At 41.3% G+C, this 26,071-nt stretch overlaps 5 protein-coding genes across 11 annotated transcripts; 1 reads left to right on the forward strand and 4 right to left on the reverse strand.

Annotated features, from left to right (window-relative positions):
• Window positions 1-66: 66 nt before the first annotated feature.
• LOC100123308 (monocarboxylate transporter 13) lies at window positions 67-18,787 on the reverse strand. Of its 5 annotated transcripts, none has more exons than XM_001606884.6 (15): window positions 17,969-18,787; window positions 17,726-17,878; window positions 17,492-17,535; window positions 17,338-17,415; window positions 17,151-17,255; window positions 15,478-16,958; window positions 9,403-10,318; window positions 3,466-3,585; window positions 3,247-3,390; window positions 2,425-2,696; window positions 2,061-2,341; window positions 1,691-1,928; window positions 1,427-1,592; window positions 1,147-1,347; window positions 67-1,061 (listed from the first exon to the last, which is right to left on the reverse strand). In XM_001606884.6, the coding sequence occupies exons 7-15, from the start codon at window positions 9,557-9,559 to the stop codon at window positions 904-906; spliced, it is 1,737 nt and encodes a 578-aa protein (XP_001606934.1). In that variant the 5' UTR covers window positions 9,560-10,318; window positions 15,478-16,958; window positions 17,151-17,255; window positions 17,338-17,415; window positions 17,492-17,535; window positions 17,726-17,878; window positions 17,969-18,787; the 3' UTR covers window positions 67-903. The 5 variants fall into 5 exon arrangements, with proteins under 5 accessions (XP_001606934.1, XP_031779087.1, XP_032452462.1 ...); XM_031923227.2 differs by having other exon boundaries at window positions 9,403-10,332; XM_032596571.1 differs by having other exon boundaries at window positions 15,468-16,958.
• LOC100123301 (PITH domain-containing protein 1) lies at window positions 16,706-17,896 on the reverse strand. The gene is made up of 6 exons (XM_032597158.1): window positions 17,726-17,896; window positions 17,492-17,535; window positions 17,338-17,415; window positions 17,151-17,255; window positions 16,790-16,958; window positions 16,706-16,711 (listed from the first exon to the last, which is right to left on the reverse strand). The coding sequence occupies exons 1-6, from the start codon at window positions 17,894-17,896 to the stop codon at window positions 16,706-16,708; spliced, it is 573 nt and encodes a 190-aa protein (XP_032453049.1).
• A 372-nt stretch (window positions 18,788-19,159) lies between the features above and the next one.
• Window positions 19,160-20,236, forward strand: LOC103317217 (GTP-binding protein 1). The gene is made up of 2 exons (XM_008214412.4): window positions 19,160-19,454; window positions 19,525-20,236. The coding sequence occupies exons 1-2, from the start codon at window positions 19,176-19,178 to the stop codon at window positions 19,576-19,578; spliced, it is 333 nt and encodes a 110-aa protein (XP_008212634.2). The 5' UTR covers window positions 19,160-19,175; the 3' UTR covers window positions 19,579-20,236.
• LOC100123269 (ras-related protein Rab-9A) lies at window positions 20,224-26,029 on the reverse strand. Of its 3 annotated transcripts, XM_031923230.2 has the most exons (5): window positions 24,539-26,029; window positions 21,181-24,467; window positions 20,995-21,088; window positions 20,817-20,922; window positions 20,252-20,732 (listed from the first exon to the last, which is right to left on the reverse strand). In XM_031923230.2, the coding sequence occupies exons 1-2, from the start codon at window positions 24,944-24,946 to the stop codon at window positions 24,210-24,212; spliced, it is 666 nt and encodes a 221-aa protein (XP_031779090.1). In that variant the 5' UTR covers window positions 24,947-26,029; the 3' UTR covers window positions 20,252-20,732; window positions 20,817-20,922; window positions 20,995-21,088; window positions 21,181-24,209. The 3 variants fall into 3 exon arrangements, with proteins under 3 accessions (XP_031779091.1, XP_031779089.1, XP_031779090.1); XM_031923229.2 differs by lacking the exon at window positions 20,995-21,088 and having other exon boundaries at window positions 20,247-20,732; window positions 21,334-24,467; XM_031923231.2 differs by lacking the exons at window positions 20,995-21,088; window positions 24,539-26,029 and having other exon boundaries at window positions 20,224-20,732; window positions 21,181-21,436.
• LOC116738494 lies at window positions 20,228-20,585 on the reverse strand. Its single transcript, XM_032596573.1, has one exon. The coding sequence runs from the start codon at window positions 20,554-20,556 to the stop codon at window positions 20,284-20,286; it is 273 nt and encodes a 90-aa protein (XP_032452464.1). The 5' UTR covers window positions 20,557-20,585; the 3' UTR covers window positions 20,228-20,283.
• Window positions 26,030-26,071: the final 42 nt, after the last annotated feature.

Below are 26,071 nucleotides of genomic sequence, written 5' to 3' on the forward strand. Positions count from 1 at the left end.
GGAGAGCGAGATCGACTCTGGCGCGAGTTTTGAATCGGGAGCGAAATCAATCAAGACGTACGCAACTTTTGTAACAATCGTTTTATATGTATTATTCGGGTCTGTATGTTTCAAAACTTATGCACATATATAGAGTAGCTAACGTTATTAGAAAATGCATCCATACCATACAAAATGAAAAATATTCCCATTTACACGATATTACAAACTACGGCGCTTGCGCTTACATCTCATCTTATAACATAATTGTGTACTTAAACTATATTTTATATACGTACTTCTGATAACCGTATTCGATATACGCTCGCTCGTCGATGATAAAGATCAAAAATATATATATATATATATATATATATATTCTTCATATCATCTCGATAAAATGAGAGCGTACAGCTTTCCAGTTTCTTTTTATTCTGTTGTTTGTATATGCCGTTTGGATTGACGTTTTTCTTTCTTTTATATCACAGAGTTATTACGCACTTGCAATTAATGCATATTACGTTCGATATACGTAGGCATCTTAGATAACGATATACATGGTAAATCTTTTATAGTAAAAATATAAAACTACTTCTTACCAGATTATATATATATATCTAAGCGATACAATAGTATAACAACTTTTCCGATTCAAACGAATCGCTCTTCAACTTTACAGTATACTAGTATACTTAACTATTTTGTAATAATAAAAAAACTAAAGTTTATCCGTATGTCTATACTCTTAACGATAAACAAATGTATTCTCAACGTAAACTAAAAAAAAAACAAAAATAATTTTGCATTAAATTAGTTGTGCCCAAGTGGATCAAAGTTAATTGACGATTTCGGGACTTTTGCAGGCAGGTGGGCGGAAATAACGTCCACAGGTTGGTAAAGGTAGGAAAATAGATCTTATTCGAACTAGGCAACTGGCTCTATCCTCTGCTGCTTCTCCTCCTTCTTCAGCAGGCATCTCTGCAGAGGCGGTACGACGAACAGCATGAGTCCACTGGCTGCGATCATGATTCCCGCGACGGAGAAGCCTGGATCATACGACCCTGTCACGTCGCGGAGATATCCTGAAAGCGAATAATCGATCTTTAGTTGCTGATACTCGATTGAAAGTAGCATCAAGCGCATGTAAGGGGGAAAAACAATGCTCACCGGCGATAGGAGCTCCGAGGAAAGAGGCGATTCCTTGGAATAACAGTACGAGACCGAAGGCATTCGTCAGACGATCCAGTCCGACCAAGTCGACGAGACATACCGAGGTGAGGCCGACGTAAGCTCCGGCCGTGAATCCGAAGATTGCGCTGTAGATAGCGAGGGTCAGGAAGTCGGTGCAGAAGGGGCTAAATGCAGTAGCTGTGGATGGAAAATCACGCTTATACATCCGCAAAGCCTTGAGATCGAGTATAATCGATTGCGGAGTCGAATGACTTACACAGGCCGCAGACGGTCAAACACACGTTGTAAATGAACAGTCGGTTGACCCATGGCTTGTCGGATATGTAGCCAAGCACGATTCTGCCGGCCGTGTTCGCAAAGCCTATCACAGATATCAGCATACTGGCAGTCTCTTTGTCTATATCATGGGTTTCGGCTTGTTTCTGCGAAAAAGACAAAATGAAATTCTCCTCGGTCATGCAGTCTCCGAAATTCGCTCCACCAAAGACAAAATGCACATCCTAATAATAGGTTTACTCACCACCAGGAAAACGTAGGGCACGTTGAATCCGAGACTCGTGAAGAAGTTCGACAGACTGAAGATGATGAAAACCGGGTCCCGCAGAAGGTCCAACTGCAGCATCCGCTTGATGATACCGGGATTCTCGTTCTCGTCCTCGCACTCGGCAACGTCGACCACGCGGTGACCGGCACCGTTCGGCAGACTCCTCAAGGACAGCCGGAATCGCATGTTCTCCTCGCTGTTCGTTAGCGATTCTCTGCGATTTGTTTGCATATACACGCATTAGAAGTCTGTTACCGCAGCGTTATCCTCGCGAAGCCTTGACTTTCTTTCATTATCCGCGCATAATTGCCTCGCGCTCGTTAGCTAGAGTTAGTATAATACTCACGAGCGTTTGCGGATACTGTGGATACTGCTGCGCAGGAAAACGTCCGAGCGGTTCATCACGCCGCTGCCACAGGACACCCTTGGGAAGGGCTCGCTCTGCTGCTGTCCATCCTTCGATGCCAGGATCGGCTGGCTGAGAGCGAGGCGGATGTTGCTGGAAGAGTTGTCGCTCGACTTGGCGTTCGAGTACTTCTTCGGCGCGCCCATGCTCGAGCGACGGTCCAGACTCAGCTTCGCGTCCTCGCACGACTGCAAGTTCGTCCTTCCGTTGCTCTTCACCTCCTGATAAGGCGACCCAATTATTCCCATCCTCTTCGACATTGTGCAGCGAAGGTATGCACTAGATTTTCGCTATCGACACGTACCTTGAGGGGGATGCACTCGGACGACTTGACGGGCTCGAGGGGCCTGAACATGATTCCCAGGACGACGCAGTTGAGCACGATGGCGGAGAGGATCATCATCGCGGACTTGTACGATCCGTAGACGCTGATCAGGTAGGAGATGAAGGGCGCGAAGACGACGGTGCCGAGGCCGGATCCGCAGACCGCGATTCCGGTGGCGAGCGATCGGTACTTCTCGAAGTAGACCGTCACGCTCACGATGGCGGGCAGATAGATCAGACCGAAGCCGAAACCTGCGGATGAGAAATCGACCTGATTGGCGTATGTGTAACGCGTTCCTTGACATCAATAGGATTCGAATAAACTTTTCTCTCGCGGGTAAGTGCGTTTTATCCTCTTATCGCGGAGGTAACGGAAAGTTATCTGAAAATTTCACCGCGTTAACATTTATGTAAATAAGCGGCCTCTTGTGCATTATTTGTAAGAAAGAGAGAGAGAGAGAGAGAGAGAGAGAGAGAGAGAGAAATAGGATAACGTTTCTTCGAGTGGAAAGGCCATCGCGGCAGACAAATAAATGATCGAGAGATAAGCATCTCGAGAATTAATCACGGACACAACGGTATAGAAAGCTTTCATCGCAAAGGCCGCTTATTTATTTTTTTCGTAAACATCAAGATTTATGACGGTCTGGAATTGTTTTTTTACGGATAAAAAAGCGGACAACAACAAGTGCAGCAATGCACCGCGTGTAAGATTGTGTGTCGGAGAGAAAGCCGATCGATGCGCAAGCATTACGCATCTCTTTGGGCAGATCGCGTACGTGTATATAGATACTGCACATACCCGTTCCGATGCCAGCTGTGAAATACAGCACAGTCAAGTCCTTGGCGTAAACGCTGGCCAGCAGACAGGCGCTCGCAACGAGCGTGCCCATTATTGTCACCGCCTGGCAGCCGAACCTGTTCACCAGTGCGCTGGATATTGGACCTGCGAATTATCGGGACATCGTTATATGACTAGCATCGGTATTGCATGGTCTCTCTAAGTATGTCGCACACATACCTGAGCAGTAGGTGACACCGACCAGGAGCGAAGTGATCCATGAGACAGCCTGATCCGAGGCTCCGAAGTAGAGCAGGAAATCGGCGTGGAAGATTCCGTAGGAATAAGTCACTCCGTCGGCTGTAATGGAAACAAATGTTTTCAATCGCTTTCGTCAACATTTGCATAATTTCATATTTTTTAAACGTGCGATCGACGCACGGGGCAAAGTATGGCGCAAGCGCGCGAAAACAAGATGCAGAAAAGCGTCGAGCGACTTTATTTTCATTTTTCGAGCGCTTTTAATTTTTCTGGCCCACACGCGATGCATATACATTATACGCATACACGCGTTGCGCAACGAGCCGATAACGTTTTACGATCGATTAAAAGCCTCTGTAGTCAAGGCGCGCACGGTTTCTCAGGCTTTATACGCGCGCTTTGAGCCAGGAAAGGCGGAAATAATCCACATTATGAACACGAGCGTTTTTCCCCAACTACCTGTGTATCATTGGCAAAATTTGTTCTCCAGGTCATACATTTTACGCTCCTGTTCCGTCGTTTTGCAGAGGTAATCTCTCACCGGTGATAAGTCGGACGCGCGACGACAATATCCGCGGCCACTTCATCGGTGTGGCGAAATTTCTCGATGAAAAAGAACGAGAGAGAAATAGAGGCGCGCGCGCGCGCGCGCAATGTGCAGTTGAACGAACCTCACACGGCCGAAGCCGTGTGTCGCGCGAATAAAAGGTGCGTGGAAAATTACCCCCGACAAACAGACTCCGAAAATAGAGTCGCCGTTAGGGGCAATGCTAATATTGTATATATCGTACGCGAAAACTCGTGAAAAAGAGAGGCACTATATTACGCGGATGCCTGAGCCGTTAAGTCGTCGCTTTCTTATCTTTATTAGTTGATTACATAAAGCGTAAATCTCGGTAAACAACACTCGAGAAAAGTATGTGCTTGTATAAAATATGTCGTGTACCTCGATACACAATATAAATCACGCATCTCTCTCTCTCTCTCTCTTTCGAATTGAGATCGACACCTGACGACAACGAACAGTCGTCGATAAATTTACGAGAAAATCGCGTCGTTTTCGAATAAGCTCACCTTGATCGAATCGAGTCAAGATTAAAGCGAGAAGGAAACGCGACTAATTAAACGTTTTCTTGAAAATCGGCCAAGAGTATTCACTCTCCTGATTAGTGATTACTCAGGAGACTCGCGCGCGCGAGATGGGGAATTAAAGCAGGAAACCGGATTTAGACTTCTGATCGATCGCAGCCGCTCGTAAATCTCGCGAAGCAGCGCGAAAAACAATCGGGAAAGCTCCTTTGAAGTCTGCCGAGTATAAATATAATAAGACATCCGATCGCTTATCCTACAATAAGAGTCTTAATTGCGCTGCGCATCGATGATTCAGCGATAACGAGTTCGCGAAATGCCATTTTTTCGAGTTTCTATAGATGATGGAGGTATACATGTACGGGGTCTGGTTCCCGCGAAACACCGCTAATTTGAGCGGCGGTTAAGAGGCTTAATTCAATAAAGTCGCCGCGCGCGATTATGACTTTAGAAGAAACTCGTTATGTCTGGCGGAACTGCCCTTTAACTACTTGACCCGGATATTTCTACTTCGGCCAGACGACTTGCGCACGCTATCTCAAACTGCTCTTCGCGGCTAAATGCCTCGCACAGGGTAGTCTCGCGCTCCGCTGTCGCATCTTTATAAATCAAACGTTAAACGGCAGGTAAACACGCGAATTATCCCAGTTCAAACACAGACGAGGAAATCGAGTATGTGCTCGTCAAACAATCGTCTGCGGCGACGGTTTCATACAAAGAGAGTATCATACGATAAGGCGCGCAAGGGGGTAGCAATTTCGCCGTCGTTGAGCAAACTAATGCTGCTGCACACTTGCGCAACTCACACTGCATCTTGGGACTACTTTCTATTCTATAGCCCACTCTGCATTCCCGCATTGTTATAAGCTCGATATAAGCCGGAAGCAATTTCGATGCCACGATTTTCCTCTCTCTCGCTCTCTCTCGCTGCCTGAATACATGCCAATTCCCGATATACAGTTTACATAACGATCCGCATCACAGCTAAGTATATGGCGATAGCGCACGCACAATTGAAAGCCGAGTGTAATTTTCGCTGCGCAGCAATATATGAAATTCCGACGCGTACGGCAGCTCTAGTCATCAAAGGAGACGTGACTCCGGTGCCGCGGGTGTATCGCGTTTCGCGGGAGAGAGAGAGAGAAAAGGAAAATAAGATACATCCCTAGCTCTCTCTCTCTCTCTCTCTCTTTCTCGGCTTATTTCGTATCTACATCAGAGCCGCCGACGACGACGAGCCATTTGGCCGCCTACCAGGCCGCGGAATCTCTTTCCCGCATTTTCTCACACCTATACGGAGAGTGTCACCAAACGCGCGGGTGTGCGTGTGATATAGCTGGATGCTACTTCTTCTTCTCCCCCGTCATAATTATAGTCCGTGGAGCCGACCTCCTGTGTGTACTGTAATCGTGTCGGAGGGTGTACTATACCCATACAGACCTCGGGATCTTCTCGAATAGCCGCGAGTCGCAATTTCCCACCGCGATCGAGAAAAGTACAGCCGGATGTGATGAATGTATAAAGAAGCTCGCCTCTCTCTCTCTCTCTCTCTGTCTAAATGAAATTCTGTTTTGTCAACTCACCTGCGATTGAGATTAATTAAATTTGTTTATCCTCAATTAGGCAAATTAACGTCGCGTTTGTAGTAAGAAAAACGCGGGGGCGTTATTAATTAACCTGGCCATAAATATCACACACTCCGCGCGCAAGACGAAGAAAAGTGCCCTCATCCGCGCGCGCGCACTTTAATAAATTACATTCTTTCGCTCCGCCTCCCTCGTCTGCGCACTATAAACGCATCAGCTCTCCGCAGCGTTTCACTGCGTGCGCGCATACCGAAAACCGCGTCAAATTCAATTACCGAAAGGCCGACACACGCAGTTATAATATAGTTGAATGAACCGCGAAACGCGCCAAAAGCTAAAACGCAGAGGCTGCATTGAATAAGACAGTTTGCCGTACATAAAAATAGATTCGTATTTAAGCTGCGCATAGCGAAGACGGACGCGCGCTTGCGAGCTACACGTGGAAAGTGTCTCTTTCCCTCGCGGCGGCGGCGGCTGCTGCAGTGCATCTCGCGACACGTGTCTCGAGGCACTTGCGCGTATTATATAAATAGAGCCCCCGCGCCGCTCTTTGGTCTTTGCTCTCGGCGTACACGGCGCACATGCGGACTCGTGTTTGAGTAGCCACTCGGCCGCACGCGCACGGACTCGAGACAGTGTAGGTATAATATGCCTCGTAGTTTTCGGCTGCAGCTTGAAATTCAATATACTTTTGTCTTACAACAACATACCCCCATCATTATCGCGCACGTGTGCCAGATAGATCATCGCACGCTACAGCGCGCTCGCGAAAGTCGTCTATCTTATCTCGAAAGTCGACGAATGAATCAACTACTGTGTACCGCGTACTCGATGAAAAATAATTCTGTGCGTGCGTTATTGCTTTCTCTTTTGTTGCGCCGGGGTATATTTTGAAATTTCCTCCCATACGCGCTTACGTGGGTTTCATAGCTTCTATATACTCCTCGCTGAATATAGGACAATGCAGCGTATAGCGCACGACCGGATTTTTACACGGGTTTTACGAGCCGAACGTCGTCCAACTGCGAAAATATTGAGATCGACGCCGTCGCTATGTGTCTGCGAGCTAGCAGCGCGTATACAGTGTGTTTATTATCGTCGATAAAACCGTTTGAGGAGATCCAGTGTGTATAGCAGCAGCGAAGAACGCTAACACTTTTCGTTAATTATAGGCCTATATGGCGGAGAAAAAAGAACCTTGGCAACGAAAAAGGATAATCTTTGTGTGCAGGCTTCTGACTCAGACTGCACTTACTCGCGCGGCCGTATTAAAATCTTAATAGAGCGTTCCAATCGCTTAAGTACAAGGAGTGCATAGAGAGAGAGAGAGAGAGGGAGAGACTTACACTTACTTATCGAGCTGAGTATGGAGACACGCTAGATTGACTTGAATTATGCACCTCGATTTACGAGGAAAAATGTCGTATCACATACGGGTGCACGTCTTTTGATGCATCTATGATTAAGGGGAGCGCAGATGTTTTATAGACGCCTGAGCTCCTTAATTGCGGGGGGCGGATGGTTTATAGCCGGTCGATGCATCATCTAGATTTAACGAGAGAGAGAGAGAGAGAAACAGTGTAACCGACAGATCGAGATGACGACGCGTATGCTTGTAGAACCTTATTCAATACAATTTCATAACTAATCTGGCGAGAGGATTATTTATAAAGGCATCGTCAGCTCTCATGCCAAATGCAATGGCAGCGCTGAAAAATATTGGCAACAAAGTCTCACTCGGACTCTTTTTCATTCTCTCATCGTTGCTTGGTTTTCGGACGTAGATGAGTCGTTCTACGAAAAGTCGGACACTTTGCGCTCGAAAAATCCAGACCATGTTTTTTACATGCGTGTGTTCGGCATTTCGTAGAATGACTCATATATACACATCGCTCGTTGAAAACGCGATTCACGATGATTTTTATTCGAACGCATAATAACCGAAGCGCATTGCGGAGCTAGAGGACAAGCGATGCATAAAACGTGCTCGCAATCACTTATCGCTCGTGAAAAATTTACAACAACGTGTAATGCGATAGGGATCGCGCGATACGCGAGCTGCGACAGTGTAATAACGCAGAATGACGAGCGATTACAAGTGCTCGAAGTTATTGAATTATATTGATGTAATTTGTTGATAACTTGTCGATAAACGAATAAGGATGGGTTTTAGCCTTGTTTCCTCGTGTATTGAAAGTGTATCTCATACACTCGTATGATGTATGGGTCGGGTCGGTATTAAAGGACTTTTATCGATCTGTCAAACTCATCCCAAGGAGTCGCGGATTAGCGCAAATCCAGTTCTGCGTATTGCCGCCTTCTATATATTTTCATCTGGGTTACACGCCTACGTATACCTATCTCATCTCTTATCGCAACAAGTTTTATCGAATAACGATGCGATGTATGCTCGGGTATATAGTACAGCAACACGTACATCCGATATCCCAAATGAGGCTTCGCTCGTTAAATAAAATCGCGATCGCCCGTGAGGACTTATTTTATACAAATTGAAAAAAAGAGCAAAACCAATTACGCTTTATCGTACAATTATCTGGTAGGATCGCGACGAGCCAGTCTCGATAAATCCAAACCACATGTACGATTTTTATCGTGACGAGTCACGCGCTGAGAAAATCGTCGGAGCGACTACCTGTTAACCATCGCGGAGAAGTGAAATTTTCTCGAACTAGGGCAATGAAAAGCAAAGAGACACGAGCGTGTGTACGAGAGAGAGAGAGAGAGAGAGAGAGAGAGAGAGAAAAAGTCGCTTCTGTTTTCGAACCTTATCGGCAACGCTTTATCGTTATAATTACCGTAATAAGAGGAATCGGTAAATACATCCAGGGGTTATAAGTTTATATACTCGAATAAGAGGGCCGATATGCGAACGGAATTAATTTGTTCGCGATTGAACGGATGTATCCGACGGAATTATTGCTAAATTCGGTAGCGGTTGAGTAAGAAGCCCTTATCGTTTCGAAGATAAAAATTATTGAAACATTTGTAAATCATCCTTCGCCGTACAGCAGTGAAAAGTAAAGTTTCGCGACGATATATTATAACGTTCGATTTTCGGCGCCAGTTCGTGCTCGGCCGATTTCCGACGTCGATCGCCAAAAAATAAGGGAACGATCGGACGTTCGCGCGCTCGACGATTATTAATATATTGTTTACACAGGGAGCGATAGTTTGAAATAAAAAACGGGAGAGCGAAAGAGATAAGCGCAGAAATACTCACTGATTACGTGAACCATGAATGAAGCGAAGACGACGACCCATCCCCATCCGCCGTCAGGCGGGGGCGGCTGCACGACCTCCTCCTGCGTGGCCTTTCCATTCTTCTCGCCGTTGTGCTTAACCACGGACTTGCCGTTCTTCTCCGGTATGTGCGTCATTTTGCGCGGGAAAGCTTGCTCTATTAAAAAATCCAATTCAGTATTGAATTCCACTTCTTCTTCTTCTTCTTCTTCTTCTCTGTTATAATAAATCTTCAGTGGCACGGCAGTAGGAGAAAGAGAGTGAGAGAGTACGAAATGTAAGGCACTTTCGTTAAATCATCCAGACGAATCGATCCTTGCCCTGTTTACTCGCGTATTTCGAATTAATTGACTTGTCAACAACGTCTGCACGTGCGAGCTCTGCCGATCTCATCGCCATCGACAGCTGCAATCGTCCTCCGCATCGATGATAGCTCTTCCTCTTCCTCTTCTTTGCGTCCCTTATCTGGTCTTACGAAACGGCGGCATACCAAAATTTTCCAACCGAAAAGCTCCGAGTGTAGCTCTCCTCGATAAGCCGGCACGCGAGCCGAAGACCGACTGGCAGCTTTCGGCCGCTATTAGTATTAAACCGGCGCGTAATCACTCGCTCGGGGAGAGAGTAGGGGGGCGGAAAAGCCACTCGAGCACACGCACGTGCTAGCCGTGTGTCTGTCTGCGTGTGCGTATAGGAGCACGAGCGCAGCGCACGAGATGGTCGCGGCGCGGCTTTCCTGGCTCGACTGACGCTGCCGCGGTCGCTGCTGTGTACTATCTTCTCAGCGACGAGTGGAGTGGGTAGCGCTGATGATGCAGCTCGTGCCGGCAGCCCTTCGACGCGCCCGGCATCTTAATACGCGAGCTGAGGCCAAGATTTTAGTCTCGAGATACTTATAGCTGAAATTGGAAAACTATCAGGAGATTATTAATGCGTGCCAATTTTGAATTCATGGTAGGAACTTGCAACGTTGTTGTTGACCGGTGAGCATTTCTCGCCGGGCTTCATGCGGCTAATTTTAACGGGCCGCTATTATAGCATTGCGAAGCGATGGCCGTAAAAATTAACAGTGTTTTCTCGGAGGGCGTGGAAGCTCTTAAAGTTAACGAGCGCCGAATTTAAAGTGACCGCGTCATTGATTATATCGGCTCGATAATCAAGTATCTCCTTACCGATCTTTGTAATATCCTCGCGCGAGTATGTCTGACCGATAACGAGACGAGACGAACTATTTTTTTCACCACCTACTGTACCGCGAGTTTATTATACGTGGGAATTTACGTGGGCGACGAGCAAGCCATATAATTTGTGTACTCGCTATCGCCGACAAAATGCGGCGACGATTGTTCTATTCTCTTGAGATTAGCATAAACTGCTAAGGTATAGATACGTTAACGAAATTTTCTCTTTAGATAATGCCGGGGTATATGGCTCGAGATTAGATGCGTACGTGATTGCGATGAGATCATCGACGGATTTTATGAGATATGAGACGTAGATGCTCTTTTCCAGAAATATCCGAATTTTCGCTCGTCTAATATTACGGCGATTAAGCCGGCAATCAAGTTTTATGCCAACAGCTTCGCCGAAAATTCGCGGGAGTGGCTCTACCTCATATCACGCGCCGTGTGTAAACGCAGCAATAACAAGAAGAAAATAAATTCGCTTACCCGCGGCGACTTCCTGATAATAAAGATTCTTACACATCTCCGAGGCACAAAGCGAGCAGCTTTGAGATTTCAGATAGCGCATCTCTGCTGATTTACAGCGTGTAAACAGGCCGAGTTTTTCCCTTACAAGCTAATTCTCGCTGCCACTTTTCCCGCGAAGCATATATTATAAATCGGATAGATCGACGAATATAGTCGTTCGCACAATAGTAAGCGTCCCGCGTCAGAGAGAAGGATCAATTGCAAATCACGAGTACAGTCTTAATAACTGAAATCACACGAAACACGACATCAGGTGATCTGAAATCGCTGATGGCTGTATCGAACGAAATATCGCGCACAAGGTCGAGAAACTTTGTATTTGCGAGAGAGACGATTATACTTGTACATGGGAATCAGCGATAAGCCGCGCGAGAGTGACAGTGATATAAAAGGTGAAAGAATCTATTGCCGAGCGTCGGAAGTAGCCGGTGAGATTAGACGAATGATTTATTGATTAAAAACTCGGCACTGACTTACTAATCCACTCGGGCAATTATAAGTAATTAAAAAGCTCCAATGAAAAAAAAGGTCAATGTGTGCGTATATAATATCGCCGCATTATACTACCCACCCGGCGCTTTACAACATTAATTTCCGAATTCGATCGCGATCAATTAAATATAATTGAGCGGTAAATTTTTACACGTTCGCTCGATCTATAAGTGCGCGTGTAAAGATCTCGCTGCGATATATCGATTATTATTATTATTACGTTACCTGGAATATCGTCTCGTACGGAGATTTTTATCGTGTGATAGTATAATAGTTTCTCTGCCGAAATCGCGGTAACGATCAAACGGATTTTCCGCCGTTGTCACATAGTTCTGCTCAGAAATACACATCGCGCAACGATTAGTCTGCCGACACGTCGGATCGGCCGATAAAATTGCCAAGCTTCAGAGCCGCAAACAAACGTATCGCGTCGGCGGCCGGAACGAAGGGCATTACAAGTTCGCGACTTTGCGCGCATTATAACGGTGTGGGCGGTGATATGCTGTAGTTAGCACACTTCTAGATCTGATGCGCGTGACGCGAGGGTTGACATAACGGAAGTAGGAGATAAAACTTTTGCGACAATAGGCTTGCGAGCTGCTGATGTACTTATGCCTCGGGAGCTTGAGTGAATCGCGCGGTTATGTATATGGCTCGGAAATTTATGCTGACGTCTTTATCGTTCGTCCATTACATAAAAGAGCGAAATTAACGTTTGCACTGCTTCATTATTGCTAGCAACACGCGCCGTAAATGTATAACAGACATAGTTGGCTGTAATATCTCTCGATACAGACGTCATATATTTTTGAAAAGTAAACGGCGAGATGCTCAAACACGTCGCGTTCACCGGAACGATAAAAAAAGAAGTAATTGCGCGTGCAACGGCTCATGACACTCGACCGAGGATTCTTCATTCACGATACTCCGCTACAACCATGTACATTGTACACGTAATATTTAACTCGCTCGATTTTACACAAGCATGTGTAATATATTATACGCGAGCGAGATGGAAGCTCACAGGCGCGATAAGCGCAAACTGCTCGCGGCGCTTCTCGAAGAAGACATTGTAACTCGGGCCCATCTATAGATTGATGCGCGTATTTATGACGAGATCTTATTGTTTAGCCTTATCTGACGTCTTCTCTGGCCGAATCTTTGACGGATTTTTCGGTTAATCTCCGTCAACTATAGATATATGTTCTCCGAAGAATCTCTACGAATTCCATCGAGAGATATAATGGCACGTCGTCGCGCCTATCGGACAAGATAATCGGCCATCTGGATTGAAAATTTAATCTGCGGCGCGGTGTGTATTGTTATACAGGCGCATGACATTTCAATAAATATAACTCTTGGGTCATCGTCACAGAGAAATTATGTGCGTGTGTGTGTGTATGTACCCAACGTGTACCGGTGCAGCGTCTATACCTGATTTGCCGCGTGCGTGCTTCGAACTGGTTTCGAGCGCTTTACACCGGTATCGAGAGCTTGTCAGAAAAGGGTAATAATTCAGAGATAATACGCGCAGAATATGGAACGAAATTTCGTTCCCGAATGCATATCGTACGCTAATTGTTCGGAAGATCGATGCTGCAGTGACACGCGGTGCGATGTATATACGACTGAGGAAAACAGTTCAATCGCGCGCAATCGCCGTGTTTTTAAAAACAAACAAACAAACACAAATTCGATACAACGTTCAATCTACTGCACTTGATCGGCGTCCCCCCTCATATATATCCCCAGCGTCCGAGTATCGTTCGAAAAAAAGTTTTCGCGATACGAATCCTTAAGCAAATTACAAGCGTACAGCCAACGAAAGAGCATCGCGGAGTAGACTACTCGAAGCAATGATTGCATTACGCGGATCCATCGTACACTTGATTCACTTCGATTGACACATGCGCGCGCGGGCTAAAAGCTCAGATCTCGTACCGAGAGATCAAGGCGCAAGGAAAAGAAAACAAAAGCTCGGACTTGCGAATGCGGTAAATTTCCTTTGTGCCAAATTGAGCGGACCATGCGTGCGAGCGCTTGCTATATTATATCCATGCGCGCACGGTTTATTCCCCGGGCCAATAACTTTCCACTGCTCGATTTAATCTCGCGAGCCGTGGATATTTTTTTCTTTTCTTTTCTTTCTGCTCTTTTTCTTCAATGAGTTTAATTTTAGCGTGACGAACGTTAATTCGGTTTGAGTATGAGTAACGGGATTGTTGTCGGTCATTGTAAGCTTTCTCTCGCTCACTCGCTGTTGGTTATTTTTAATTCGAGGAGGAATTTTTCCTGAACGTACCTACAATAATTTATCGCCGGTGCGGATTACGTGCCGATCGATCAATCAGTTTTTATTCCATAAAACAACACTGCTCGCTGTGTATTAGCATGATTACCCGCCGAGAATCCGACAATAATCTTCGCTCAATTATTGTTGGGAATTTTTAATTAAAAGCTCGACGACGTGAATCGAGCAATTAAGCATTTTACGATCGAAACGGGCGATTGAATCCTTGTTTTTTCCGATTTGAAGGAAAATGACGGAGCTCAAGAATTCGCGCGGATTAAATAAAAAATGTACGGACTTGCATTAAGACATGTTTGTGAATTTTTATAGCCTTCTTTTGTTACACTGCTGACTTTGATACTTATCCGTCGCGCGGAGCACGTGCATTGAAATCAACAGGCAGATAGAAATTCATGAAAGGAGGCGTGTGCGTATAAAAAATGCATGCACGGCACGAGATGCCTGCGACGTAATAACGTCGTTTTTTTATGCTATCGTCTTCTTTTTCACGCCCTCTCAGCCCTTGAATAAAACACTCGAAAAGGAGCTAGATTTCGTCAATAAAAAACGACCGTTAACGCCCCCGCATCAGAAATACAATTTCTTCTCTCGCCCGTAACGACACTCTTTTACAAATTAATAACTCCCCACAACGATTCGGCGATTAAAAAGTTCTAATTGTAAGCCTATTAATTCCGTCTCACCCCCAACTCTCCACAGCACATCCACTAAAGACGCGTCTGTACGTGCGACGACTTAATTATCTTTGATCCCCTTATACGGACTCTCTCGCATACAAGTTTAAGGTTTCCCCAAGTCGCAGAGAGCTGCGTCCTTCGACGTGTGCTCGGGAGAGCTTTATGCCCCGAGAGCGATAGATCACGAGGCGCGGATGCGCCGTTATCGGGATCGTGCGTTTGCGGCATTGTTTTACTCCGATACGCGGCACTTCGACGGCTGCTGCTGCTGCTGCGATAAACCGGTATCACTATGCTGTACCGCCGTTTACGCGCTCTCTGCGGTTTTTCGGGCGCTCTGCGCGATGGAGTTTATCGGGAGCTCGTGCGATTGTGAGGAATTTCATTATGTGCGTGTATAATTTTTCGATGACTAATGAGGCTTTTTTATGCCGCGAATTAATGCGTTCGCTCAGTATCAAAAATTCGATTTCGAGAAGTTTCTCGCTTCTAACGCCAAAGCGCGATTGAAAATCAGGTTTCGTAACAAAATTGAGAAAAAAGACGCCGCCGATTCATTCAATCTCGGTTCTACGATAATAAACGCAGACACGCAGTCGTTGGAAACGCTCGAATCGAATTGAACTACACATCGCGTATAGATGAAGATAGCGTAATCTATTTTGGCACCTCGCAACCGCCAGCCGGTTCAAAGGTCGCGCATACACATAACAAGTATACGCACACTCTCGCGCTGCGATTGTTGAGTGTTCTCCTCGCGCGAGTCGAGCGGCTCACGCGATATTTCCGCATTGTCGTGCAGACAACTCAACGCTGCAAGCTCCGCACGTTACAACTATCGTGTACTCTTATTTACCACTACTCACTGTTTGCTCGAGGGACTGTAGACGTTTCCAGAGCTGCGTGCGCTTATTCCTCTTCTGACCCGATCTTCATAAATAATTCACTGCTGCTGCTGCTGCTGCTGCTGCTTCTTCTTCTCCTTGTGCTGTACTGCGCAACTTCGGTTCTCCTCTCCTGCTTACAATTCAAGCTGACCGTCTTGCGACACGCGTGTACGGCGTAATGATAATAAAAACAAAGTTTCTCCGCGTGTGTGGTCAATCTCCGTCGATGGCACTCTCGGCGTTTTAATGAAAGTCCGGCTGGCTCGTGGAATCGTCGACGATAAACGGCGAGCAGCCGCGTGCCAAACCGCGTAAACAAAACATCGCTCTCGCCCGCTCGCGAGGAAATTTATTAACCGCACAATGTATGTATGGCACAATGTATATTGTGTATGTACACACGCGCGAGCCGCGATGCGCCGCTCCTTTGTTGTCGATCGCGCGCTACCGACTGCGCGAAAATCCGAAATGCGTGTGCAGAGCTGCTCACGCTGCTTCTCCCCCGATCGTATGGACTTGCGTATGCTTGTACTAAACGGTTCGAGCGAGTGTATATGCTCGAAAGAGCAGTCGCAGTAGTGCAATGTAAGCGACGCGTGCTGCACTTGTCGCAGTCGCCGCTGAAAATAAAGCTACGCATATGGCGGGGCGAACGAACGGAGGAAGAAAGAACGGAGAAAAAAGAGAAAGGCTTTGTGCGGATTTTTGGTCGCGTTATAAATAGGGAGGCTGGATTTTTTTCTTCCTCGAACTAGATAGTTTGGCTTTGCTTTTCATTTTTTTCTCCTTTTATTTGTTATCTTGAGATCCATTCGATTCGCAAACGGTGCAATGTTATACACATGTCTATCTGTGATAGAAATCAAGTTGTACTCTTCGTTTTGAAAGTTCTCGAGCTACAATTTTTTATGCGCTTATACGTTATTTTTTTTTTTTTTATACAAAATTATGCAAAGTTTAAGTAAACGAATAGTAACAGTAAGTAATTCCTATGTGTGCTTTGTATCACTTTGATAATTCCGACCATTAATAGAATCATCAGTATAAATTAATCATAAATCAAAATTAAATTCAAATAAATATCAATCACTATAATATCTTTTCGTTAGCAGACTTTTTAAAGAATGATTCATGAGAGACAGTCATGCAGGATTAGAAATTGAAATATCGGCAAAAAATTAGAGTGGTGGATGCAAGATTCAGTCTTTTACCACTTTTGAACGATTGAAAAGATTAATTTTCAAAACTATGAAACTGCGCGCGAAAAGTCATCAAAGTTTTCAGAACTAACATGATCTTTGTGTTGCGGTAGAGCCTCGTATGTGCAGATAGTGACTCCATGACGATGGCCAGGAGTCCACTCTCCTTTCAAGCCAATATAGTCGATCCTTGTTCTCTCAGCTCCACGGTTACCAGTAAAGTGCAGTGTGAGATGATGCACTGAGGAAAATTTGGCCACTCTGTAAATAAAACGTTCTTGCTGAGTCATATTTAGCACTTGGACAAAGACTACTGGACTATTTACGATACAATGATTCATTATACCAATTGCATAAATAAAGCTAGACTCGTTGTGATATATGTTATCTTGTTGAATGTACGTAGCAGAGTAATTTCTATTTATAAATTGAAAATAACCATTAGAAACTTACTTTATTGGATACTCGTGAACACCGTATTGGTCCATTATCAACTCAAATTTCTGATCAGGTTCACTTCCAGCTTCGTCGAATGTCATTCCCTCCCTGTTTTTATAGCTAAAACAGAATATTTATATTATCATTGCATTCATAAATTTTTTTTCAAATTAAGCATGCAAATATCAAGAATGATATTTACAGTTTTACTTCTGATGGATGAGAATCATCTGGTCCTCCGACAATAATCAGACCTTTGAGCTTGATATCACCGGTAAAGCTATAAAGAGATATTTTATATAGAAACATATATATATATATATATATATATATATCACATTTATGTGCATACTCACGGGATATTGAAGAGTAGTTCCTCATCCACATCGCTTTCCACAAACTAAAAATAATTATACAAAATAAAAAGTGGCAGTCAGTATACAAACACACAAATTAGGTTGATTGATTAGCTATTTATGGGCGTCAAAATTATAACCATAATCACATTTAAATTGAACAATAAGCTGTACAGTACTGATGCAAAGTAAAAAAACAAAGCAAATACTCGAATTTTCATATAAAAAATATACCTTTGTATGATCCAAGCGATCCTCCCACGATTTGAAAATCTTGGCTCCAGATCCTTCCACCAGCTCGTTCAGACACTCTACATTCTGCAAGTCAATCTTCTCGAAAAGATTGTATTGAACTCCCAGTTCTCCTGCGTTATGTTCTTCGCCGCACTGACACCGATGCCCCATGTTATGGTAATATCACAAAACAGACTTTTCGTTGAAATAATGCGATTATTGTCTATCGTTGCAAATACGTACTTGAAACGTTATTTCTCGTACACCGGTCTTTAACCTAACTTTTTGTATGTGCACTGACGTTTCGGGGAAAAAAAGAATCGACCTCTTCGCATCAACAAGTGATTTGCCGTACTTATGCCATCCAGATTCCAGTGCTGGAGCCTATCTACAATGCGTTCCGTTCCCTTATTCTGTGAGTTCCGTTGCGTTGTGCCGTGTATTCTTGTTCTGCACAGAACAATAATAATTCGGACTTCGGAGGGTTGCTCAAAAGCCAACTTCAGGGGGCAACGCGGTAAAAGTCTAAAAGCGATCTGCTTTGTCCCCTGAAGTCAGCCATCGGGCGACCCTGCATCAATTCGAAAATGTTCGAATTACCGGTGGCTGCACCGATAAATAAGAAAATGTCAAACTAAAACTAAAAAACAAGAACCCTAAGCACCAAATCTAGTTACCCAAGATTTGAAGATCATACGTAAATATTAATATATCCCATAAACTGAAAAGGAAAAAGGACATGATAGCGTTAAATGCGTTATCTTGGCTCTATATGGTAGTTTTAAGTATATTAATATTAGTGATTATGCCATCCCTATGTACAGGCAACTGCGTTTGCCTCTATAGGGTGCCTTTTAAAGGTCATATGTATATGGTGTTGAAATAAATGAATAAATAAATAAATAAATAAAACTTATATCTACCTACCCCATGCACAGCGAGATCCAAATGAAAAAATAATACTTAACTAAAATCTGCCAAAACCATCCACACAGGCACTGCAAGTTGCTAATATAAAACGAAAATATAAAATCCTAAGTTAAAAGAATAAAAGTTACTGTAAAAAAATAATTTTTTAACATTAATAACAGTTATAAATATTCAATGAACTTTTTACCTACTTTTACCCGAATCGCATTATTAAAATCGTAAAAAATTTTAATTTTGGCATTACAGGAGGTTGAAAACGGTTGAATATTAAACTATACGAAAAGTATGAATTATTAGGACATTATTAGAATAATCAAAACTTTTAAACAACAATATAAATGCAATAAAACGATAAAGCCCCCTGTACACTATATACTGGAATTGTAAAATATTTTAATTACGCTTCAACCTATGTACTACAAGGGGTTTTTGGGGTCGCTGATTACAATGATGATAATATTTTATAATGAGATTTATTGTTAACGAATAATCGTCAATCTTTTTATATCGTTAAAAATTTATGCTAGTTTATTGCGGTAGTATTCGTCAAACGGCATCAATTCTATCCATGTCTGAAGATTGTCTGAGAACTGGTGATAAAGCGTTGGTGCACTTTCGATTCATAAAACATCCCGAGTACATAAAACCGGGTCAACGTATGGTATTCAGAGAAGGTCGTACAAAAGCAGTCGGTAACGTTTTAAGATTAATTCCACATTCTGGTCCAGGAAGTACTCATACATCAAGAGCAAGTAAGCCCAATAAAGTTCAACAAAATCGACAAAATCCAAACGCACAGGTAACGATAAGACCTGCCATTGTTAATACTAATGTCCTGATAAAATGTCTAAAAACTTGTCTGTCTTTAGATCTCAGAAGGTGTTGATGGAAACAATCCTGTAGAAAACCAAACAGCAATCTAGAGAGGAATTTTTATGTATAAAGTATACATAACTTATAATCATCATTTTTTAAAACCACAATAATCAAGAGTGTGAAAATCTATAATTTGATATATATATTTTGCCTAGAATATGTGTGACAAATCTATTCTGTAATATTTTATAACATATTATAATAAATTTTAAACTCTACAAATTTAATATAAATCGGAAAAAGTAAAATTCTCTTATTCGTGTTGAAATTGCTCCAAAAGGTCTAAATTATCTGATACCATTCTCAACTACAGAGTTCTAATTTAATTAATATCGTATTTCGTAAAGAGCACTTAATTATTTTTCATATAAAAAGACTAATGTGCAGATTTTTTTACAACGAATAAATAGTTATATGGATGTTGCAAATTTGTGACAGATTCCTTTAATATTTAGAGAAAATAAAATAGATAACAGTATTTTCTGATACAATATCTAAGAATAATTTATTTTTTTTCAAAATTTTCTAGATCTAAAGAAATAATGCACAATACATTCAATTGTTTGTTCATACCATAAAATATGTTGTAAGTAAAGAGATAATTCAATAAATAATGTATTATTCTTTATTACCCTTATACGATATGCTAAAAAATAATTTTTTTAGATTTAACATCTAAGAAATCAAACAACTTCATTTTTTGTATAACTTTTTCTTTTATTATCTTTTCTTTTACTTTTATTTAATTATTACTATTTCCGTTGTTGCCTCTTGGCTTCTTCCTGTGCCAGTTTCTGTTTCCTTAGAAGATCTTCTGATAATTTTTTTGCAGCACCAACAACTTGAGAACCAAATTCTTTCGTATTCGAAGGTAAAGTGTGTGAACCACTAAGTGAGCTAGTTCGATTTAAAACGTAAACCACCATTCTAGCTGCTTGTCTTAGAGGCTTTGAATCAGCCATCTTACTAATTAATTTCTCACTACTAGTATTAGCAAAGTATTGAAGAATAAAACGGAAAACCATATTGAATTAACTAATATTTACAATTGATTTAAAACTTATACTTTTGGGGCATCAAATGTACACATGTTACGATACTTGAGAAGAAGTTCTTTTTTCAGTCTTAGTTGTTTTCTTAGTATTTCTAACTTTTGTAGTTGTTCTTCTTTGCTGTATTCAATTCCAGGAAGCCTTTTAATCTGAAATGAAATCACACATTTATTTTACAAAATATTAAGACAAAAACCAACTACATAAAAAAAAGAAAAATAAACTATGTATACCTGAGCTCTCGCAGAGTCCAATTTTTTCTGTAGTTCTAGAATCTTTTGACTTGTGTCTGCAGATTCCTTCACCTTTTGGGATGTATCGTGTGGATCCTTCTCAACACTGCAGTAAAAAATATTCGGATTACTTGACAGATTTTTAGTTGATACAGTAAGAATCATGACCAAGAATTACCAGAAGAAAGATTAGGTAAAGAAGAGCAATAGAATGACGAAATAATAAAACTAAATCGCAGAAGAGCTTAAAAATACTTTCACAACATCAATGTCTATAGTAAAACGTAATAGATAGGTAGTGACATATTTAAAATAGATAGATGATACTTGTACAGGTTATATTGTTTATACAACTTTCGCGAACCTTCGAATGATTTCGTAAATAATGGGAAGAATTTCAATGTCCAAATCGGCAACTGTAAATTGAGTATTTACAGGTGTTTCTTCAGCTAACTCCACTACCTCCATTGGAATATTTATTCTTTGCTTGTTATTACGAAAAATTACACTTCCATACCTAAGTTTTCCAGGCCCAAGCTTGCCCACCTCCGCTCTCGTTGCGGGAGTTCTTTGAACTGAATAACAGAGCCATCAGCTGATTGGCCAGAAGAGTATATAGTAGACTACTAGTTCGATTGCTCATTTCGATAAATTCAAAATAAATATTGCGTAGCAATTTTTCAAAATTTATTATTAAAATATCGCTTTGTTTATAATGCAGCATCATTTTGCGAAATGAATCGTACGCAGTCATAATTCTTGAAATAATAAGCTTACAAAATAATTTTTTAATCTTGCTCTGCACCTATGCACCATCGATCTGTAAGTTCCATAATCAGCAAATTCAGGTCAGTACGAAGCTGCACGAGCAAGTTCCAAGTGAGATTAAGTACTTATATACGTGGACAGAGACACAGAATATCTTCAAACTCTTTATTCTTTTAATTGAATTTCTCACTGACATTTCAAAATAAAACTAAATAATATTCACACACTTTATTACTACTTCAAATAGGGTTAGGGTGCCACTTTTCAATTACATTTCATGTTAAACACCTTAAATATTTCTACCAGGGTTATGAGTTATGACTGTTTTGAGGATTATGAATTTAAAGCGCGGTTATTACATTTTATATAAAAATTCAAGTACGAAAATTTCATACATTATACATTTTTTCCTTTCACATGGATTATAGTCATAGTATTTATTCTTTGCATTGCGTGATGATATGATGCATTTCTATAAATGTATTTTCGAACTTACCATACAAAAGATAGATTCATTAACTTTCAAAATATTTAAGTTAAACAAAACCAAGGGACTTTTAAGTCTGGTATACAAAACGCTTTTAAACATTTTTAGAACATTTTAAATGAATGAAAGGCAAAGTCGATTCGAGCCTGCCTCTTATTTAAGTATAACGTGTATAATAGATGTCTTTTGTCGAATCCAAAAAACCATTTGGCAGAGGAAACGAATTGTTTTGCATTTTACCAATAATGCAGACTAATTAGTCCCTTAAGAAAAACGAACATATAGAATTTTAGTGAACATTTAAGCATCTAACCGTAAGTGTACAATAATATCATCAATTCACCTTTTTATTCAAGCAAAACATTGGTTTATAGAGACGCAGTTGCTTGTTGATGCAACAGTCACAGCATTACATTACTGTAGACAGTAAGAACATAATATAAGCAGTAAATGAGTACTCATACGTACATACAATACAATCTTGGTTTTCCCAGTTATATTACTTTCTTAGAATAAACGTTTGGTTAGTTTTCAGATCATAATGCAAGCACAAGAACAAGAAAATACTTTCCTTCTATGCAAAATAATTTATTTCTATTATTCCGAGATAATGATTACACACTAAGCTGTAAAAATTCATTACTATCAGATCCGTGCTGCAACAATTAAGGCTAGTTAAAACCATACAGTCAAGCAGCGGCTACTGTAGTCTTATCCTTGAAACAGTGATTAAAGTAGCCGGTATATCATCACAAGCCAATGGCATATATATATAAACGAGGCACTCTAAATATTGTGAGTAACTCACAAGATGTGCAAAGCAACACACGCATATTCTCTTTCTTTACATAATACGATACAAATATGCAATAAAACAATATAATCAAAAACAATAAGTTGAATATAATAATCGCAATAACTGTACAAAATACTTGGAAGCTGTAAGTTCATTTACAACCGTTATAAAATATTTCGATTTTAGAAATAATAAAATAGCTCCTCTGCAGAGACATTTAAGTTTGCTGAGACAAAGGATTGGTTTCTCACAGCATTATTTTACAATAAACTAAAGATTTCCTCTTATAGTTACATTATTAGTTTATCCATCACGTACTATTAATTTTTATTTCATTGTACAAAAATGTTCGAAATTGATTGTATTTTGATGAATCAACAAAAATTTATTCATCAACTACTTTGAATTCCCATACTCATTATTGTGTATCAGTCAGTTCCGACAATTATGAAATAACAGGTACAAGTTTCGGCACTGTTAATGTAGTTATAGTCAGTTTTTTAGCATATAAATTTTAGAAAATTAATTTTCTAATGAATTGTAAATTCAAAATCTACCGATTGTTTAAGGGAACTCGCATATCGCAAGACAATCCAAAATCGATCCTTTTTTCTATTTAAAGTTAGTAAAAAGTAATCAAAATTGGAATTGAATTCTTGGTTATTTCATGTAGCACCAATAAAAGCATTAGAAATTTCAATCAGAGTGTTTGGTGATTGGTCATAATATTTTCTATTTAGATATAAAGCTTGATGTAACGTCGTTGTTATAAATCTACTATTGCATGTAATTTCATCAAGTTTGAATAACGAATAAGCTTCATTTATATACTTATTATTATTGGCATTATTATTTGGGCGTCATGTTTTGTCGTTGTATATTTTTTTAATTTGCGCCATAACAATTCGCTCATAAGATTACTGTGTTGATTAATATAATTCATCATATTGGTATATATGTACAAAATACTTTCAGTATCTACTTTTAATAATTCAATTTAATGCAAACAAGATAAGCTCTTATCAACCGCGAAAATTTAAAAAATATATATATATATATATATATATAATTGCATCAAACCTGTTTGTAAAATTCTATTGAATCAATTTTCAATTCAATTTGAAAAAAATTTTAAACGTTGCAATGAAATCGAGAAAAGATCTCATTTGATATAAGAGTTCTCTTAAAATAAACTCCTCACTAACTGCTTACATGCCTTTATACTATCTAATTTAGATATTTTTGATGCCTATAATATAAACTGCTAAACTGAAAATAAGTTTTCAGTGCAATAACATCATAAGTATTTGTATAAAAGAATACTGTCAAATCCTGCAAATTACTAATCTGACCCAATAGGCATACAGCAGCTAGAACGGTGTGGTGATTGTTGTTTTGATAAATCAACTGTGTCTTCAATTGATGGTCGTTCCATGTGAGCCTCCAGACGTGCCCATGCAGCTACAGCTGCTCCAAATGCAGCCTCTACATTGGTAGCATCCTTCGCAGATGTTTCAACTAAAGGTGGATCTCCATTTTCCAAGCACCAAGCTTTTGCTTCTTCTGTTGAGACTTGTTTATCAGACTCAGGTACATCCACCTATAAATGATGATGTTAGTAATTATAAATGCCTATCTCAATTTTATCCAAATAAACTACCAATAGCTTACTTTATTGCCAACGATAATAAAAGGAAATGATGATTCTTCTTGAACATCTGCGTAGTAAAGGAACTCTGATTTCCAAAGAGTTAAATTTCTGAAACTTGTTCTGTCGTCAACTGCATACGTCAATAGACAGATATCAGATCCTCGATAAAATGGAGTTCTTAGTGTTTTAAATCTTTCCTGTCCCGCAGTATCCCAGATTTGCAGTGTATAGGACTCTCCATTTATTTCAATATCCTTATTGAGAAATTCTACTCCAATAGTATGAAAGCTTTGCTCATCAAAATTATTCGACACAAATCTGTTCATTAGGCAAGATTTTCCAACACCACCATCACCAAGAATAACTACCTTCAATAGAGTAGATCTTTGCGAGTTACGATTAGGACCATTAGATCTTTGTGTTGCCATCTTGAATGGCTCTTGGTACCTCAGTTAAAAATACTCTCAATAAATAATAGCTCTGATGTTGCATACACAATCTAAATAAAACTAGCAATGTACAATTAAAATAAATGCGTAGGATTAAAAATCTATGTTATCCTTGATCTTGAAAGGCAAATCTACAGTTTATGCGTAAGCATGTGTACTCTGATCCGATTCTGCTGGTCCTGCAGTGGCTTCAAGTTTACATTAGGAGGGACTTATACGGCGTTAATCATCTCATTCTTCCGTCACTTTATTCTGCTTTATCATGCCGCCCAGCGCGCATGACAGTATTCTAAGTCAGTTTGAAAGTCGAAAAAATAAATTTGGCTCAACGAATAGTCGATAGAACAATGGACTCAACGTTACGGCTATCCATGCAGTACATTAGAAGAAACAAACCGAAGCAAACCTCAGCATCAAGGTTACAATTCACCTCCACACGTCCTCTCGCATCCACTCGTCAATCGTCCCTTTCGCTATCAACCATCGCTCCACCCTGACTCTCCTGATCAGCTTGTTGATAAGGAGAGTCGTAGCAACAAATAGATCCGTCCCTTTGTCCTCTTCGCTAACTCCGCTCCGAAAATATCCTTCCGAAGATCCTCTCGACGTAGCTCGAAAAACACTCGCTCATTATATCCCACCACCCGATGAGATTTTTCGCTTTGGGAATCCACTGCAGTATGGAAAGCCCGACTTTTCTAACCTTAGCGACTTTTTTCTTGTGGACTCAGCTGTGGCCTGTGGCTTCACAACACACACACACACCTAACTGCAGCACGAAAAATTCCGTGGGCCGCTCTAACGAGCGACGCGTCTCGTGTCACTGATTCTCATTGTCTCTACAGTCGCGAATATTTTTCGCGAGAGGACGTACTTATACACACACTGCACCGACTCTCTCTCTCTTTCTCGTTCGGCTGTGAATACACTCGACGTAGTAAGTGTATATCACATGTATAGCTGTGCGCTACTTACTAAGCTCGATCCCCGAGTCTTTCTATTCCGTCGGGTTGTCAGGTGATTCACGTTCGCGTGCGCGCATCAGGCATACGCGCGAGACTCAAGAGTGTTGATTGTTGTCGAGGAAAAGGCCCGATGGGTGGG

The sequence above is a fragment of the Nasonia vitripennis genome, chromosome 2 (genome assembly GCF_009193385.2).
Source record: "Nasonia vitripennis strain AsymCx chromosome 2, Nvit_psr_1.1, whole genome shotgun sequence".
Taxonomy (NCBI): Eukaryota; Metazoa; Arthropoda; class Insecta; order Hymenoptera; family Pteromalidae; genus Nasonia; species Nasonia vitripennis.

Bases quoted from the DNA above. Each gene is read 5' to 3' on its own strand.
- LOC100123308 (XM_001606884.6), bottom strand. From the start codon at position 9,559: ATGACGCACATACCGGAGAAGAACGGCAAGTCCGTGGTTAAGCACAAC. The intron at 3,391-3,465 runs GTATGTGTGCGA...GATAATTCGCAG, and splicing joins CGGTGTCACCTACTGCTCAG to GTCCAATATCCAGCGCACTG. The intron at 2,697-3,246 runs GTATGTGCAGTA...TCTCATCCGCAG, and splicing joins CACAGCTGGCATCGGAACGG to GTTTCGGCTTCGGTCTGATC.
- LOC100123301 (XM_032597158.1), bottom strand. From the start codon at position 17,896: ATGGGGCATCGGTGTCAGTGCGGCGAAGAACATAACGCAGGAGAACTG. The intron at 17,416-17,491 runs GTGAGTATGCAC...ATCTCTTTATAG, and splicing joins GAACTACTCTTCAATATCCC to CTTTACCGGTGATATCAAGC. The intron at 17,256-17,337 runs GTAAATATCATT...ATTCTGTTTTAG, and splicing joins CATCCATCAGAAGTAAAACT to CTATAAAAACAGGGAGGGAA.
- LOC103317217 (XM_008214412.4), top strand. From the start codon at position 19,176: ATGCTAGTTTATTGCGGTAGTATTCGTCAAACGGCATCAATTCTATCC. The intron at 19,455-19,524 runs GTAACGATAAGA...GTCTGTCTTTAG, and splicing joins GACAAAATCCAAACGCACAG to ATCTCAGAAGGTGTTGATGG.
- LOC116738494 (XM_032596573.1), bottom strand. From the start codon at position 20,556: ATGGTTTTCCGTTTTATTCTTCAATACTTTGCTAATACTAGTAGTGAG.
- LOC100123269 (XM_031923229.2), bottom strand. From the start codon at position 24,946: ATGGCAACACAAAGATCTAATGGTCCTAATCGTAACTCGCAAAGATCT. The intron at 24,468-24,538 runs GTAAGCTATTGG...CATCATTTATAG, and splicing joins TTATTATCGTTGGCAATAAA to GTGGATGTACCTGAGTCTGA.